Raw genomic sequence first — 17922 nt, 5'->3', positions numbered from 1 at the left:
TTTAGACGCATCAGATGAATCCAGAGTCCCACCCTTTCTGGATATTGTCTGTCGGTTTTTTTCTTTTGCGACTTTCCTAGTTAGTTGTTATTGCTCGTTGTATTCTATATTTTTACTTTTTGAAATTTGTTAAGGGAAAGAAGTTTTTTACATGCTAAGCTTATTGATGATTATGGATGCTTGGGCAAGGAGCTATATTGACGATACAGGAGGCGTGCCAGCCAATAGGACCACCTGTTAATAGTTTCTCTATCTCCGCCTGCTGGTAGATGTGTGCTATCCCATTGGTCTCTGGATTCATCTGCTGCGTCTAAAGGAAAGAAAATTAACAGGTAAGAACATAATTTTCCCATAGCGCCTACAGTGGTGCGATTCTGGCACCAGTTTTTTTAGGCACTGGTAGGTGTCTTGAAACTCCATTAAAATCATCATTTAAATGGCGTTTGGGTTTGAGTTTGGTGCCTAAAAAAAAATCGATGCCGGTTAGAGAATCTGGGTCTCGGTATATATTGTATAAAATGAAGGCTATGCAGTTAAATTTAGAGTTTATCTCCCCTTCCCTTCCCCCCACTCCCATCCTGGAAGCTTCCTACTAGCTCAGTCAAAACGTGCAGGAGCTCAGGCTATATAGTGTCTTCAATTGTAGCAGCTTCTGTTCCCCTGCACCACCCCCAACACATATTTAGCCATCTTCTTACTCCCATTTACCTATCCATTGCTGTGATGACCTTCTGTCATTATGCAAGCTTGCATTCAAAGTTGTGAAGTCTTTGTTATGAAAATAGGAGCTGTTAGTAGTTAGATCCTAAAATAGAAGTACAAGTTACATTTAAATTGTCTTAAGGGAGCTATCCTGTAATTCTACAAAACAGAAGTTTCTTACTAGGCAGAATAATTCTTGTTTCTTGAAATTATTACTTGGAAAAGATCTCAGTAAGTGATCTGTCAGGAAATTCACCTGTAAAGAGCTCTGTACTTGTGGCTTGGTTGGATTTCACTGGTATTAATTTCCTTTTTTTCTTTTCCAGCATTCTATGGATTTTTTATTGTTTCAGTTTGGCCTTTGCACTTTTAAATACGATAACACAGAAACCAAGTATGTATGCATTTATTATTACGTTTGATTCTCATATTGCCTAATTTTCAACTTAATGGTCATCAGTATCTTTTCTCTTCTTCATTTCTAGGTACATAATAAAGTCATTTAATTTTTATATTTTTCCGAAGCCTTTCAACAGAAGTTCACCAGATGTTAAGTTTGTATGTCAGGTACAGTAGGCAAATGATGTGAGATTGAATGCATTTGAGTAAAGTTATTAGCAATTTTTCTTGCATAGGGTTACCAGATTTCCTCTTTAAAAAAAAAAAAAAAAGAGGACACTTGGACCCCGCCCCGTTCCGCATCCACATGAATTTCGTATTTGCTTCTCTCCAGGCCGCACCTAGAGGGCCTCTGCACATGCGTGGATGTCAATGTGATGACATCACACTGATGTGCACATGCGTATGATGTCATTATTTCAACATTCACACGTGTAGAGGCCATCCAGTTATGGCCCTGAACTTAGGGCCTTCCAAAACCCTGACAAACTACTGACAAATATCTTTCTATTTGGGGCTTTGACACTAATTACTCTTCACAACATTCATTCCTACTAGAATATCTGGTCTTAATCACACATGCAGAACACAGTTAAATCCTGTGCAAATATAGGACCACAATCTAAAAGTCGTAATATATACAAAACCTTAAGATGCCAGGCTCTGCATGCAGTACAACACCAGAGAAATAGAAAGAAATATGTTTCTTCCTGAACAGTGCAAAATGTAGACAGCAGATGTAAGTTCTGAAAACTGACACATTTCCTACCTTTGTGTCTAGTGATTTTATTTTTCTGTTCATCTTTTCCCATTCTATGGTTGCACTTCCTTCTGTCTATGCTCTTAACCAGGGGTGCCCAGACTTTTTGGGCTTGAGAGCTACTTTTAAAATGACCAAGTCAAAATGATCTACCAACAATAAAATTAAAAAAAAACACAAAGCACACTGTACGCAGAGAAAATGTTAATTATCATTTATATTCTGAGGTTTTTTTCAAAGAGGTCAAGGCAGATGACTTTATGCAATGTCACCTCAGTAACAATAGATAAATATAACCCATCCCTTTTTACTAAACTGCGATAGCGGGTTTTAGCGCAGGGAGCTGCGCTGAATGCACTGCGCTTCTCTCAACGCTCATAGGCTCCCCATGCTAAAAACCACTATTGTGGTTTAGTAAAAGGGGGCAATAATACAAAATATAGACAGCAGATATAAACTCTCAAAATGGACACATTTTGATCACTAAATTGAAAATAAAATCATTTTTCCTACCTTTGTTGTCTGGTGATTTCATGAGTCTCTGGTTGCACTTTGTTCTTCTGACTGTGCATCCAATATTTCTTCCCTTCTTTCAGCCTGCTGTATGCTTCCGGACCTCATTCCTTCCACCAACTTTTTCTTCCACTCTCCCTGCCCCCCTCCCCTTTCTTTCTTTCTGTCTCCCTGCCCCCCTTTCTTTCTTTCTTTGTCTCCCTACCCCTCTTTCTGTCTGTCTTTCTCTCTCCTTTCCCCCCTTTCTTTCTGTCTCCCTGCCTGCTCCCAAGCCACTGCCGCCGCCATCGGGGAACAGGCCTCCAAACTGCCGCCACCATCGGGGCACAGGCCTCCAAACCACCACCTCCCCTCCTCCCCTAGGAGCCACAAACACTACCTTTCACAAGCTGCTGCACAGAACGGGAGTTTCCTGCATGTATTTCCAAGGATGGTCCCCCCCGGAGACATCACTGAAGCAAAGAGGCGTTTGATCAGTTCTCGCTCCACCCCCCCCCCCCCGAATCCTTCCTTCCTCCCGCTTTTACCCTCTGCACCGCCGTCTCTGAGGGTGCTCACGCTCTCTGCCGCTTCATGCTACGCAACTTCCTTCTTCCGGTGGGGTGGCCCGTGTCAAAGGAGAAAGCTTCAGGGCTGGCCTGGGAATCCCTGAGAGGTAGGGGGGGGGGGAAGGAGGCTGACTGAGTGACTGGCGTCGTTTCGTGCAGGTAGTGAGTAGAGCTGCCAGGCGCGCAAGGACCGCCAGGATGTTTCGGGTCCATCTGGTTCTTGGGAAGCAAGTAGAATGCGAAGGCAACGCGATCGACATGCGTTGCCTTCGTGATCGACCTTTTGGGCACCCCTGCTCTTAACTATGTTTCCAGGGCCTTCTTATCCAATTGCTGGTTTTCTCTCCTTCTTCATTTTCTGCCCTACATCCATCTTTTCCTTAGAAGAAACCAGTGATCATAAATATAAAGGAGGAAGTCAGAAAAGAGTGCAAAATGTATATTAAAAAAACTGACTTCAATGAAAAGACTGTCTGCAGAGAGTGATCAGTTCATATATAATGCGCTCAGAGATAGGAAACTCTAAAAAGTTGGGCTGGAAAGTCACCTTTGCGGGAAGAGTTCACCTTCCAGTCATTGCAACCTCATTTGTATCTGATTATTCTCTGAGGCTTGATGGAAAAAAATGTCTTATATTGTTTCAATTATTCAAAAGTCATTAAAAAAACAAATCAAAAAGGATCATTTCTCGTCTTCATATGTTTAAATTCATTAAAGTTCATAATATGCAGATAAACGAAGAAATCACTGAATTCATTAGCTGTAACAAACAGTTCACTTAGCTTATAACTGCAATCTGAGGGGTCCCAACGTGGCCCGTTTTGAAATCTGCATCAGGAGACCCAATATGGACTTTCAAAGTTTTTGACACAAAAAGATGTGATAAGTTGGTAAATCTCCGTGATGTACAATCGTGTCACTGCTAAGTGTCAATGCTTACTATCAGTGTCTGAAATACAAAATTTTTTTTAGCATATATTGTGTGGATGAAACTTCATACCCACACTTTAATGCAATGTTACAGTTCTTACTCGGCAAGCCATGTGGAAAAGAATGCATAAAATGATACATACCACTGCTAAGTGTCAATGCTTGCTCTGAAGGTTTCAACTGACAAAAGAACGCTATCTTCTGCTGCGTTTTTAAAAAATCAGGAGGAGATTCCCTTTACGTATTGTAACGTAAAGGCATTAGATGTATATTATGAAAGCTAATATACGTCTGATGTCATTACAGGGACAGTGTGGGGAGGTCAAACTGGAGACAAAAATTAAACAAATACAAAAAACTAATTATAAAGAAGCGCACTAACTTTTACGCCCAAAAAATCAGATCACCGAACACCATAAGTTTGGGTGTACTGGGTTGTTGGTGACTACACCATTGTGTAGTAGGACCTCATAGTTCCATGTCTGAAGAGATACTGAGCCAGATTTGTTTTTATATCATTATTACCATCACTGCCATGGATAGGTAGCCTTTTTTTGGGGGGGAGTGTAATTAGAACTACATTTCCATGTGTATGACTAGTGTAACTCATTGCATAACGCAAAAAGAAACACACAGACTAGAACTCATCCAAAACACAGCTATTAAACTCATATACAAGGCAAGGAAAGCATATCACCCCTTTACTCTATGAGGCCCATTTGGTCTCTATATCGCATCGGACAACCTATAAAATACTTCTACTTGCATTCAAGATCAAACTTACCAACTCACCGACATTTTTTGATAAATATCTTATCTCTTATGTTTCCTCTCGAGCACTATGATCTAACAGTCAGAACTTATTAACTATTCCATCCGTTAGGGAGTTATTTTATGATACTATGCGTGGTTTTCATTCTCCATCCAGAGTGCATATACCCGTTCCTCTGGACTAGTCTTGAGAGAGTTGAAGAAAATTAGCAGTTAAGACCTAATTTCTCTCTTGCATTCTTTATTTTGGATGTGAAATTGCTGCCAAGAGTTCATCTTTTTGTTGCTTGATTTTAGGCCATAATCTTATTAAAGTCCTTAGGATTTAATACACTGCAGGCCAGGGTTAGCCCTGCTGTATCAGAGTCAATACTGAGTCCATGTATCTTACTATATGTAGCAATTTTGATAAGAAAGTGCAAGCATTTGCAAGGAAAAACATAAACTTTAGAAACTTTATGCAGGAAAAAAATTAGGAATTTCTCAAAAGTATTAAACCTTAAAAAGCTGAAATCTCATTACTTGGTATGGCTTTTCATATTATCTGTGGTATATATTTCCTCTTCTAAAAATTGCAAGAAAATGAATCCTTAGAGCAAATAATGTTGAAAGTGCAGGAAATATTGCAGGAAATATTGAAAGTGCAGGAAGTGATTTTGGATTATTTTCCCTGTCCTTAACTTTGGCTCCAAGTAGTATCAAAAGGTATTTTTTAGTCCTCCAGGAATTAGAGTGCCTGGTGTGCAGCACCAATGTTATTGAGATATTTAAGTCCAGTACCTTTTGATTCCTATAATTGAAAAGAATTCTTATTTCACATTTAATTACTAAGATTTTTCTTTTTGACATTTCAGAGTTCAAGTATAGACTTTCTGGCAAACCAAGGATTTGATTTTAATAAAGTTTTTCGGAATGGTAAGTAGCTTGAGATCAATTTGAATTAAATTCACAAGTATTTTTCTAAACAAGTCTGTACATGTTCATATTTGGAATACTAGAGTGGCACATAAATACCAGTAGGCTGATGAAGAATCAAAATTCTGTTACACAAAGCATACGAGTCCTGACAGTAGGTGAATATCCCATAAATGCGAGTTGGCTGTAAGAGGGTGAAATTACGTTTTTCAGCTCCACCTCCTCCGGTGCTGTGGAGCCTCCTTCAGTTTTTCCCTTCTGCCATCGAGTTGAGAAGGGTGTTTCTGATCTCTGGCCATTTATTATTTTTTGGGTTTTTGTCTCTTTCGAGTTTGAGGCTTTTGGTGCTGGAGAAAACATCTCCCCTCCCCAGTGACCCTGGGGCAGCTTTGCCTGGGAGAGGACACAATTGGCATGGTAACCTTTGGGTTCCTGTCCAGCTGGCCTACTTGACCCTTTTGAGCTCAGCTCACATTCTGATTTATCAGGTGCTTGAGATCAGGCTGTTAGGCCCTGGTTTCTGTCCAGCAAGGCTACGTAAATCCCTCCCCTTGCTCGTAGATGGCCCGCGGGGGTTGTGATCTCGGTTGGACATTGTATCTATCTGGCATCCCAAAGATTTCAGCATGTGAACCAGGATGGTTAAATGAGATAGTGTCCTCTCCAATTCCCAGCTTCTGTGTGAGCTGCAGCAGGCTTTTCCAGCACATAATGAGAAAACGGCAAGGCAGATGGTGCACTAGGGAATCCAACATGAAGTACAAAACAGTTAGACATAGAAGGCATCCTGTGGCGTCCCTCAAGGCTCCCCTCTCTCACCATCCCTATTCAATGTCTACGTAAGTGCCTTGGGGAGTGTGTGGCGCAGTGGTTAAAAGCTATGCCTCAGCACCCTGGGGTTATGGGTTCAAACCCACGCTGCTCCTTGTGACCCTGGGCAGTCACATAATCCCCCCATTGCCCCAGGTACATTAGGTAGATTGCGAGCCCGCCGGGACAGACAGGGAAAAATGCTTGAGTACCTGAATAAATTAATGTAAACCGTTCTGAGCTCCCTTGGGAGAACGGTATAGAAAATTGAAAAAATAAAATATCACTGACCCCAACGTTCACACTTTCTCCTATGTAGATGACCTCTTCCTCTTATGCGTGGTTAAAGACTCGATACCAGACACAATTCAGTACATTACTACACTAATAGAAGACTTAAACTCATGGTCTCACCAGCGCTTCCTCAAATTGAACAAACAGAAAACAAAGGTACTCTAGTTTGGCAGCCAAAACACACCACCTCCATGGGAAATCACCTTGAACTCGGGCGAGCAGATACCTATAAGCAGAACGTCAAGAGTGCTTTTGGTAATACTCAATTCGGAATTGACCATGAGAGACTAAGTCAACTCACTGGTCAAGAAGGTCTTCTTTCGATTAAGACAACTGAGAACAATCAGATCAGGCCTAAGCCTGAAAAACTTCAGGACAGTAGGCCATGCAGTCCTCCTCCCCTACTTGGACTACTGTAACTCCCTCTACTGCCGCATCGCAGAGAAGACCTTAAAAAACTGCAGGTACACCGCTGAAACGGTGAGAGGGAAAAAGTGCTCATGTGAGTACAGATACAAGGCCATCCACCGCCCTGTGGAGTGGTGAATGGCCTTGTCCCTGCAGTTAAGGGAGGGAAAGTGCGCGGTCACCGATTGTGCGTGGCCCCCTCCCTACCTCTTGTCAAATCTATCTCCCTCCCTCCCCCTTACCTTCGCGGCGCATTAGAAAAGAAACTGAAGCCGGCGAAGCCTGCCTGTGCCGCCCTGCAGTTGCGTGTATGGGCGGAAGCTTCTCTGACTCAACTTCCGCCCACACACATGCGACTGCATGGCAGCACAGGCAGGCTTCGCCGGCTTCAGTTTCTTTTATAAAGCGCCGCAAAGGTAAGGGGGAGGGAGGGAGATAGATTTGGCCGGAGGGAAGGAAGGGGTCGTGCGCCTTCCCTCCCTTAAGTTTCTTTACGCCGCGAAGGTAAGGGGGAGGGAGATTCTCGGGCTGCTGAAGGGCGGTGAGGTGGCAAGAGGGAAGGGTGGATGCTGCGGGGACGGGTCTGTGAAGGGGACGGTGGTCCGGTGATGGGGACAGATTTTTTTCCCCTGTGTCATTCTCTACTCCAAAACACAGCAGCAAGGCTCATCCTTCGCAAAACCAAATATGAGAGGGCAAGTCCACTACTTAAGGAATTGCAGTGGCTACCAGTCAAAAGCAGGGTTCAGTTCAAAATTGCGTGTATGGTCCATAAAGCCATATATGGAGAGAATTGAGCTGGACTCACTTCTGCCATCCCGGTCTCGCAGTCCTTCAATGACTCGAGGACAACTCAATGCTGGAAGCTGCCACTCCCCTCCCTATGTCAGGTCTGGAGAAAAGCTCTCTTTGAGACCACCTTTGAATTCCAAGGACCCAAAGTCTGGAACGAACTCCCAAGTAGCTTGCGACGACTTACCACACACTTCCAATTCAGGAAGGCACTGAAAACACATCTGTTCTCTTCACTGCACTGAACTGTTACAGCGTATTCATGTACATGTAGCATATACCTCTGTATCATTTCTAATATTATGTAAGCCGCAATGATTCCTAGTCGACATTTGTGGGATACAAGAATCGGTATGGTATGGTAAAAGTGACTAAAGCTGGTCCAGTGTATACTTTTCAAACACTCAAGGCCTTCTAGCGTGCACAGATGCTCAAGGCTCAGCCCAGCGGCAAAAGGCAGGATCTGCAGGATCTTCAGACACCGGCATGTCCTGTGGGTTGATGCTGCATTCCGATGCAAGATCGGAGTAAGGGTTTGGGCAGGCGATGCCGGTTCTCGCGGAGGTGGGGGGGAGGGGAATGCCGGTACTTGGGGGGTGGGGGTGGAAGCGCACCACTGGCCTCGGGGGTGAGGATGTGTGGAAGTGAGCAGTGCCGGTGGCTTCGGGGGGGGGGGGGGAGGGAGGGACCAATCGAGTAAGTTTCCCTTACTTCCTATGGGGAAACTCGCTTTGATATACGAGCACATTGGTTTACAAGCATGCTTCTGGAACTAATTATGCTCGCAAACCAAGGTTCCACTATCCATCTATCTTATCTATCTATCCACCTATATCACCTATCTATCTATCTATCTATCAAGCCACCTATATTTCCTCTTTTAATTTTAATAAAGTAGAATTAAAGCGACATGCATTATTCCCAGAAATCTTTTCCATCTAACACGACCTTTTGCTGAGAATCTTTAACAATGAAAGTAGCAAGGGGAAAAATAATTGACATTTTTTAATCTATTGTTATCCATAGAGAAATATATTGCAACACTTATGGGTTCAATAAACTATTTTTACATATTCTTTGTTTATGGTATATCTCTTGGGGGGGAGGGGGGAGAGAGCTATCCTCTCGGGGGAGAGCGAGTGTTTTTCAACCAGTGCTTGGTTCAGGTATGTTAATATGTTACCTTAAATTAATCCATGCTTTTTTCCTTTGGATCTTTCAAACAGTTTTAGAAAGTAAGGAGATTGATAGTATACAAGTTAATTAACTTTTGAACCAATTTGAAGGTCTAAACTTTAATACTACAGTTTAGGGGAACTAGATAGTAATAAATATCAGGTTAGATAGCGATATTTCCTGCATGCATAATCTGGTGATCCATTAAGTGCCTGATGTCAACTAAACTCTATTTAAGGTGGAGAATGAACTTTAATTGGCTTGAATCTAATAGATTTTTATAACTGTATACACACAGCAATAGCATTTATTGACATGATCTAAAGGCATTAAAATTGAACATGGATTGTTTTATTTAATAGGAATTCCTTACTTGAATCAGGATGAGGAAAGGCAGCTTCGAGAACAATATGAGGAAAGGCGATCCCAAGCCAATGGCATAAGCACAGTATCCTACATCTCTCCCAACAGTGCAAGGACCCCTGTGAATGTCCCTGAAGAGCAGAAAGCTTTCATTGAGAAAGTGGTGTAAGTTGAAATTTGTGATCTAGACTTTTAAGAGTACAGAGCGTTTATTGGAGAACTGAACTTTCTTTAGTATCAGTGATTGGTAGAAAGTAAGTGTGTCCACTAGACCTGATGGGATAGTGGCAGTGCTGCCATATACAATAGGAGGCCTTGAGGAAACTCTCCACTTTGGCTATCTGAGCTCAAATCCTGCAGAAGCAGTGAGGGAGCAGTCCAGGGAGGAAGTTTGACATTACTCTGGAGTGACGACATTCAAGAGACCTTGTACCAGAATTTGAAGGGAAATATAACCTGTGCCTTTTAGCTAGAAAACTGTTGGCAGCTGGATAGGAAATGAGTGGGAATAAACTGGAGAGATGGAAGACTGGAAAGGAAGAAATGAGAGCTGGTGGTGCTATTGCCCATTTGCATTGCAAAAGGAGCATGTCTTGACCAGTGGGTTATTCACCTCTGCTTGTGAGTTTTTGCAGAAGTAATCATCTACAGCTTTTCAGCTCTGCCTCCTTGTGTCAGTGGGCAGTCCCCATCTCAGTCTTCCCTTCTGCAAGCGAGTTGAAAAGGTGTCTCTTCTTCCGCTGTGCAGTTGATTTATTATTTTGGGGTTTTAATCCAAAGTGCGAGGCTTCACTGTGCCCAGAGGTTCCCAGGATTTCTGAGACAGCTCTGCTTGGGAGAAGATTTAGCCTCTAGTTCATAGAGCTGTAGTTGGGAGGGAGGGGGGTGGGTGGCAGCAACCCTTTTGCAGGGAACCTACCTAGTTGACCTGCACTAACACTAGGATAGCTCAGGATGTGTTCCCCTGGGAGCTCGGCTTGCCCCTGATTTATCAGGTGCTTGAGCGCAGGCTGAGTAGCCCCATGTTGGTCCAGAGGGTTATTGCGGGTGCCAACTGTGTCTCCCCCTGATGATGCCTAAAGAGCTAGTAGGGCTGAGGGTTGCATGCTCTCAGAGCCAGTCTAAAAGACAGCCTAAATAGACAAGTTTCTAGAAGATCTTATATGCTTGTCTGAGGCAGGAATCTTCTCCTTTGTCCAGCTAGTGTGAGCTGATGCAGGTGTGGCACCAGTCAGTTTTGTGAGTACAGTCTATTACTGTCTATGGGAGACTTCAGGGTGATTCTAAAATGGTAGTTTTGATGGTATCTGGGGGTTTCCTGTAGATTCACCAAAAATATATACAGGATCTAAGAAAGAATTAAATAATCTTGCAAAATACCTTTCTCACAAAAAACTTTAAAGAAATCTTAAGCAGAATCCCCCGGGAGTGTTGTTCTACTGTGAGAAACTCCTAACAGCTTAATGTGTTTCATTAGTTTTAAAAGGGGAGGAGCCTCAGATCCCTGTGCGTTGCAAAACTTCAACAACCATACTAAAAAGGGAATTAACCCACCGGCTCACCTCTCCCTCCTATCCTCCCTGAAAACAGATCTTAAACAATGAATAGTCAGTAAATGGTGCTGAAAAAAATAAAAAGACTCAAATTAAACTTCAGTGCAAGGCAGGGCAGGGCTTGTTGAAAGCTGAGTGTTAAATGCAGGTAACTGTCTCTCCTGCTATCTCTGCTGGTCCCTTTGCCGACGTTAGGCTAGCCACCATTTCGCCTTCAAGTTGCGTCAGGACTTCAGACCGATATTGTGGCATTTAAATTTCACGTTGACCGCAGCAAAGACTGCGGTGAGTGTGAAATTTGTGAGTGTAATGGTTGAAGCTTATGAAATATTCAAGGTCATCTGCACAGCCTTGGAAGTATGCCAGTGACTGTTCAGGGGTTTTCTCCTTTACAGAGCACTAGTCCATCACGGAAAGGTATTCCGCAGGAACCAGAGAACCAGTCAGAAAGGGACTGAGATGACTGGGGGTTAGGTTCAATTCCTTTGCTCCCGCAAAGTGAATCTTTAGAAGTTTATGGGTCTCAAGTGGTTGCTACCAGCCAAGAGTATGTGGCAGCTCTGAACCAGGCAGAGGACCTGATGGACTTAATGGAACTCATTGCAATATCTCTGAGGGAGTTAAATTTGGAACCACCTCAGGCTTCCACTGCTCAAATCTCCTGACTATCTTGTGGATCATTTTTTTTATTTGTTAATGTAGGACATCCAAAGTGTATTTGCAACTTATTTGCCTTTCCATCTGTAAAGGGTTCTTCATATAAAAGCTACTTCCAACGGCTCTTATCATTTCAGTTGCCTTCTTGAGATAAAAGAGTTTGCATGTCTCTTAATTCTGTCTCTTATCAGCATTTTAGGAAATTATTGAAGACATATTTATTTGAAAATTTTTTGTAATTCTTTTTTTTCTGTTTAAATCTTTTATTAATTTTTCAAAGTTAACAAAAATGCAGTATAGTATTTACACAAACAGCATTATTCATATATGCATTTATAATCAATCAAAATCACCATAGCATGATAACCCTCCCCTACCCCACCCAACCAATATCTTGCAAGAGAATAAAACCATGACATAAATATCTCTCTCCCACCCTCCCTCCCCCTGGGTGTGTGTGTGCAATATACCAACAGGATCAAAGGGAACCCCCCTCCCCAATTACAACGCATCCATAAAAGATATCAAAGGGCCCCAGATTAACTTAAATCTCTTAGTATGACCCATTATATCTGCATTCATTTTTTCAAATCTATAAGTTAAGCATAAACTTGCCCACCAAAAATTAAAGTTAAGGCGATCCCAGTTCTTCCAGTTATGCGTAATCATTTGTATGGCTACCCCAGTCATGATAAGGAAAAGCCGCCCTCTATATATGTCTAATGATAATAATAATAATAATTTATTGTTTATATACCGCCAAAGCCAAGGTAGTTCGAGGCGGTTTACAATAAAGAAGAGCTGGACATACAGCGAAAAAACAATGAAGTCTTTGAGTACAATACAATGCAGTGCAGTATAGAAGAGCTGGACATACAGCGAAAAGAAATAATGAAGTCTTTGAGTACATGGCTGTTTGTATAGAGTAAGGTAACCTTGTAGGGACGGGTTTACAATAAGAGTAAGTCAAAGGGGAGCAGGTCGTACAGAGGGGTAAGCAGTGAAGGTTTTGGGAGAACTTGGTCAATGGGAAGTAGATCGAGGAGATTTACAAAGAAGGGTAGGTCATACAGTGAGGGGAAGTAGTGAAGACTTTAGGCATTCCTGGTCACGAATCGGTTGAAGAGGTCGGTTTTGATTAGTTTTCTGAAGTTGAGGTAGGATGAGGAGTGCATGATGGTGCCGCTTAGCCAGTCGTTCTGTAAGCTTGCTTGGAAGACAAGCGTTCTGTCAAGGAATCTTTTGTATTGGCAGGGCTTCAGATGTAACATCGTCCCACATATAACTGGTGGGGGCGGAATTAAGTTTGTGTTGATGCGGGTTCTCTGAGGCAGCATGACGAAACATTATCAAATCAACATTATCAAATCAACTTTTTTCAGACTTCGTCAAATTCGCTCAGTTTCACAATTTCTCTGCACTAAATCTCTCAATATTCTTATCCACTCTCTCGTGATTTCCAAAATCGACTACTGCAATGCCCTATTCAAGGGAATAGCTGAAAATGAAATCAAGTGTCTACAAATTATTCAGAATGCTTCTATCAAGCTCATATTCAAAGCCAAGAAGTTTGATCACGTAACACCCCTTCTCAATAAAGTGCACTGGCTTCCAGTTGCTCACCGGATAACATATAAACTATGTTTGCTCACATTCAAATCCCTTCTTTATAAAACTCCAGCTTTCATTTATAAGTTATTAATTCCATATACTTCCAATAGAACGTTAAGATCTATTGAACAGCACTTGCTGACGATTCCCTCTCTTAGAATAATTAATACTAGAGGGCAATTGATTTTTTCTGTCACAGCTCCCCAAACTTGGAACTCACTTCCTATTCACTTGAGGGAAGAACACAACTTAGAAAAATTCAAAAGTAAACTAAAGAGCTTTCTTTTTAAAGACGCCTTTGGAAATTAGCCATTTAGTCTTCCAACCAATTTTACTTTTTCTCGCTAAGTTTATTGAAGTAATTTTTAACTTCCCTTTCCTTATGTATCTCCCTTATATGTCTCTTTAACTTTCAAATAATTTGTAGTTCTTATCCCTCTCTTCCCTTATGTTCTTAGTTTTGTTAAGTTTGTCAATAGTCTTGTTAGACCTGTTTTTTTTTTTTTTGTTACTCATTGTACTGTTCCCCATATTTTGTAATTTTATTATTATGTACATCGCTTAGAATTATGATTAAGCGATTAATCAAATCTCCATTAAACTTGAAACTTGAAACTCGTTGAACCCCTGCATTAAAAGCTAAGTTTGTTTTGAAGTTGAGCATTTAAAAAGACAAAAAGTATTTAAAAAAGATTTTTGAAAAGTGAGAGAGTATCATACTTAAAGATACCACAGGGACCAGTGCAATGATTGAGAATTGAGCCGTATCAGTAGTGGGCTAAAATTTTGCTTCACCCAGCGGTCTCGTAAGCTAAAAACAGTTCTCTGAGCACTGAGAAATGTTAGAAGGTGTGTGTTATAATCACCTGTGTGCACATTAGTTCAAATCTGTTTCTAGGGATTCAAGCCAGGGATTCAAGCCATAGAATCTGACCCAGACAGATACTCAATATACTTTATTGTGCCTGAGACAGATTCAGATGACTGGAGACCAATCCTGGATCTGAAGTCTGTCAATGCAGCACTAAAGGTGCCCAGGTTCTAGAGGGAGACTGTGTATCAGTCATTGCCTTGATGGCACCGTGGGAATTCCTAGCCATACTGGACTTTGAAGGAGGCTTGCTCACTTATTCCCAGAACACAGAAAGTTCCTCAGGCTCCTTGTGCTGGAAAAGCATTTTCAGTTCTCGGCATTTCCCTTCAGGTTGGCAACAGCACCTTGCACCTTTTACCAGGGATTCATGTGTATACATGCATGGCCGATTGGTGAATCAGGGCTCCGTCCAAGACTTATGGACACCGGACAGGGACACAAATTGTCCAGCTCCTGCAAGACCTGGGATAGATTATAAAATTTTAAAAGAATCCCCTGGAACTGACCCAATCCCTAGAGTACTTCGGGACCCTCTTAAACATGGCAGAAGGCAGTGTTTTTCTTTCCACATGTATCCCTTAGCACATGCTGAAGCTAAGATTTAGAGTTCTGGCAATACCAGCTCCTACGGCTTGGCATGACCGACAGATACTGCGGTCAATGATAGCAACAGTACCTTGGGCAAAAGCTAATTTACGCCGTCTTCAGAATGCACTATTATCCTGCTGTTCTCCACAGATGGATTCACTACAGATGCCATTGAGCTGGATGGTGAAAGCATGCTAATGCTTGCATTGGTGGCTTCAGGGGGAGACATTCTCCAAGGGCTTGCCTCTCTGTATGTCCTCTTAGGTGATACTGATGACAGATACCAGCCTTTACAGCTGGGGAAGTCATTACGAGGGTCGCCCAGTTCAGGACCGATGGTTGCTTTTCTGTCAATAGACTGGATCTGAGAATACTCAGTTGAAGTTAGAGACCCAGTTGTTTTGCTGGGCAAAATTCCACCTACAAGCCATTTCAGTGGTGCATTTAACAGGTGTAGACAATGTACAAGCAAACTATCTCAGTTGCCAGGCTCTGTATCCAGGGAGTAGTCTGTGTCCCAAATGCTTTAAACAAAATTGTAAAGCATTGTGGGAGGCCAATATTCGATCTAATGGTGTCTGAGGTCATTGAGAAGGCTTCTTGTTACTTCAGTTGCAAAGTAGAGCTGGAAAGCACCAGCATAGATGCCATGTATCTAACAAAGGAACTGTTGTACATATTCCTCTGTGGCCAATGATAGGGCGGATTATTTGGAGAATAATGACTCGCCAAGGAGGGGGTGGTGATTCTCGTGCACTAGATTGGCCACGTCACATGTGGTGCTTGGATCTGTTTTGGCTACAGCAGGACGAGTGCCTCTGACTGCCACTGCAACCAGCGCTGCTTTTTCAGGGTCCAGCTTCCCTGGGAGTCCAAACGCTTTGAGCTTACGGCATGGCTTTTAAGTACGCAGCCATATAGCCGAAAAAATATTCGGAAGGGATTAAGGCTACAGTTGCAATTTATGCTAAAGCTTCAAAGTCTTTTCAGCATTGGTGTGCAGAACAGATGGTGGAGCCTTTTAAGGAATGTTTCTACTCCTTGGGTAGTGACCTGGATTGGCCCCCATGAGAATGGGCTACTGGGCTTGATGGCCCATTGGTCTGACCCAGTAAGGCTATTCTTATGTTCTTATGTCCCAATTTTCCTGGTCCTTTTATTTCTTCAGGATAGTCTCAAAAAGACCCTGGTGGTTGGCCCCTTCAAGGTACAAGTGGCAAACCTCTTGGACTTTATAGTTCGAGTGGAGCAAGGGTCTTTTGCTTCTCATCCAGATGTGTCCAAATTTCTAAAGAGTGCATTGCGTTTGCATCCTCCCATGTGACATCCATTTCCAACGTGAAATCTTAACATTGTGCTACAGGACCTCAGTAGAGCCCTATATGAGCACTTGCAAGAGGTGTCGCTGATGAATCTAACTGCTTAGACCGGTTAGCTGTTGCTTTGACAAGAAGAGTTTCGGAACTTCAGGCTCTGTCATGTAGAGAGCAATTCCCCACCATTCCCCAGATCTACTAAGGTGGGTGCATCTCTGTGCACAGTGCCTTCCTTTCTGTCAAAGGTGGTGTAGGTGTTCCATATCAATCAGTAAGTCCAACTGCCTCCGTTACAGGTATAAAGAAAAATGACAAAGTTTTGGAATTACTGGATGTGAGAAGAGTTTTTCTCCATTATCTCAAGGTGCCAAATGATTTGCATCTTTCAGATCGTCTTTTGGTATCACCAGCCTTGGCGGACCGGGGAAACCAGCATCTAAGGCTTCGATTTTCTAGATGGATCCACATAGCTATTTTGTCTGACTACATTGGCTGTGGTAAACAGCCGCCAATCTTCTTGAAGGCACATTCCATCAGAAGTGTGGCTTCTTCAAAGCAGAATCCTGGGCAGTTCTGCCTGGTAAGAGTTGTAGAGCAGCTACATGGTCCACTCTTCATACTTTCACAATGTTTTACACAGTGGAAGGTGCAAATGGATTCTGCTTTGGGTCCTTGGTGCTAGCAGCAGGCTAATCTGCCTCACTGTAGACTAATGGGACAGCTTTGGTTTGTCCAACAGGTCAAGACTCATGTTCCTTTTGCACTATAAGGGAAGATTAGGTTCTTACCTTGATAGTCTTTTCTTTATAAAAGAACATGTGTCTTGATGCTCGCCCTGTCAGATACCAATTTAGCCTGCTCCCTGTCTTGGACATGTATGTGTGTCTCCAAATGCTTGCCTTGGAGCAGCCAAGAGAGTATGCTGTCTTTCAACTGTACAGCAAGTACAATAATTGATGCAATAACTTGCTGTGATAAAGTGTGTGGGAGAGCCTATAGTAGCTGTATAAATGTGAGCACTAGTTGCGCTCAGGTAGGTGGCTTTTTTGGGTCCCACCTTGTTTGTTTTGAGTTTCAGGGAGGTTACTTGTCTTTGTTGCAGAGTAAAAAGACTTAATTTGGTCGGGGAGTTCCCCATGCCCTCTTTGTTTTTCCTCTTTTAGGGGTGGTCAATTGCTTTGGTATGAACTGATGAGATGGGCACTGCTTAGTGACAAAAGGAAGCAGAATTGAAAAATGTAGATGATGCCTTCTGCAATCCTCGTTGGTAAATGGAAAGAACCCATTAGTCAAGACTTCTGTCCTCCTTACAGGAAAGAAGATTGAGGTAAGAACCTTTCATAACTAAGTTTTTCTTACTATTCTAATTGTATCAGTCTGACATTTGGTCACTTTAAGCTATTAAGTATAAGCAACCTATGTCAGCTACTTCTGCTGTACAATGCCTTAGGTCTTTCTTTCTTTTTTTTTTTTTTAAAAGGCAGAAAGTATCTTTGTCATACCAAATTTTAATTATTTTTTTTTCAAAATATTGTATTTAAAATGTTGGAATAAGGGGAGAGTGTGGCGCAGTGGTTAAAGCTGTAGCCTTAGCACCCTGAGGTTGTGGGTTCAAACCCACGTTATGCCTTGTGACCCTGGGCAAGTCACTTAATCCCCCCATTGCCCCAGGTACATTAGCTAGATTGTGAACCCACCGGGACACTCGGGGAAAATGCTTGAGTACCTGAATAAATTCATTTAAACAGTTCTGAGCTCCCTTGGGAGATTGATATAGAAAATTGAATGAATAAATAAATAAATAGATGTGTATTTAACAGCTGATATACAAATTCAGAGTTTAAAAAGTTTCTGTAGTCTACAGCTTCAATTGTGATATTTAGAAATATGTGAAGCTTGTTGGTACATTATTTAAAAAAAAAAAAAAAGTATGAAAAATGCA

General features: G+C 42.2%; 1 protein-coding gene across 2 annotated transcripts in view; it reads left to right on the top strand.

The window, feature by feature from the left end:
• Positions 1-17922, top strand: part of PARN (poly(A)-specific ribonuclease) — a 220466-nt gene that overhangs the window by 37895 nt on the left and 164649 nt on the right. For both annotated transcript variants that reach the window (XM_033963574.1, XM_033963575.1), the window contains exons 4-7: positions 1029-1096; positions 1188-1269; positions 5478-5538; positions 9381-9546. In XM_033963574.1, the coding sequence (XP_033819465.1) occupies positions 1029-1096; positions 1188-1269; positions 5478-5538; positions 9381-9546 (377 nt within the window). The remainder of the gene's footprint in view (positions 1-1028; positions 1097-1187; positions 1270-5477; positions 5539-9380; positions 9547-17922) is intronic.

This window comes from Geotrypetes seraphini, chromosome 11, assembly GCF_902459505.1.
Source record: "Geotrypetes seraphini chromosome 11, aGeoSer1.1, whole genome shotgun sequence".
Taxonomy (NCBI): Eukaryota; Metazoa; Chordata; class Amphibia; order Gymnophiona; family Dermophiidae; genus Geotrypetes; species Geotrypetes seraphini.
Note: the sequence above shows the minus strand (reverse complement) of the source record. Positions and strands in the feature narration are given on the sequence as shown.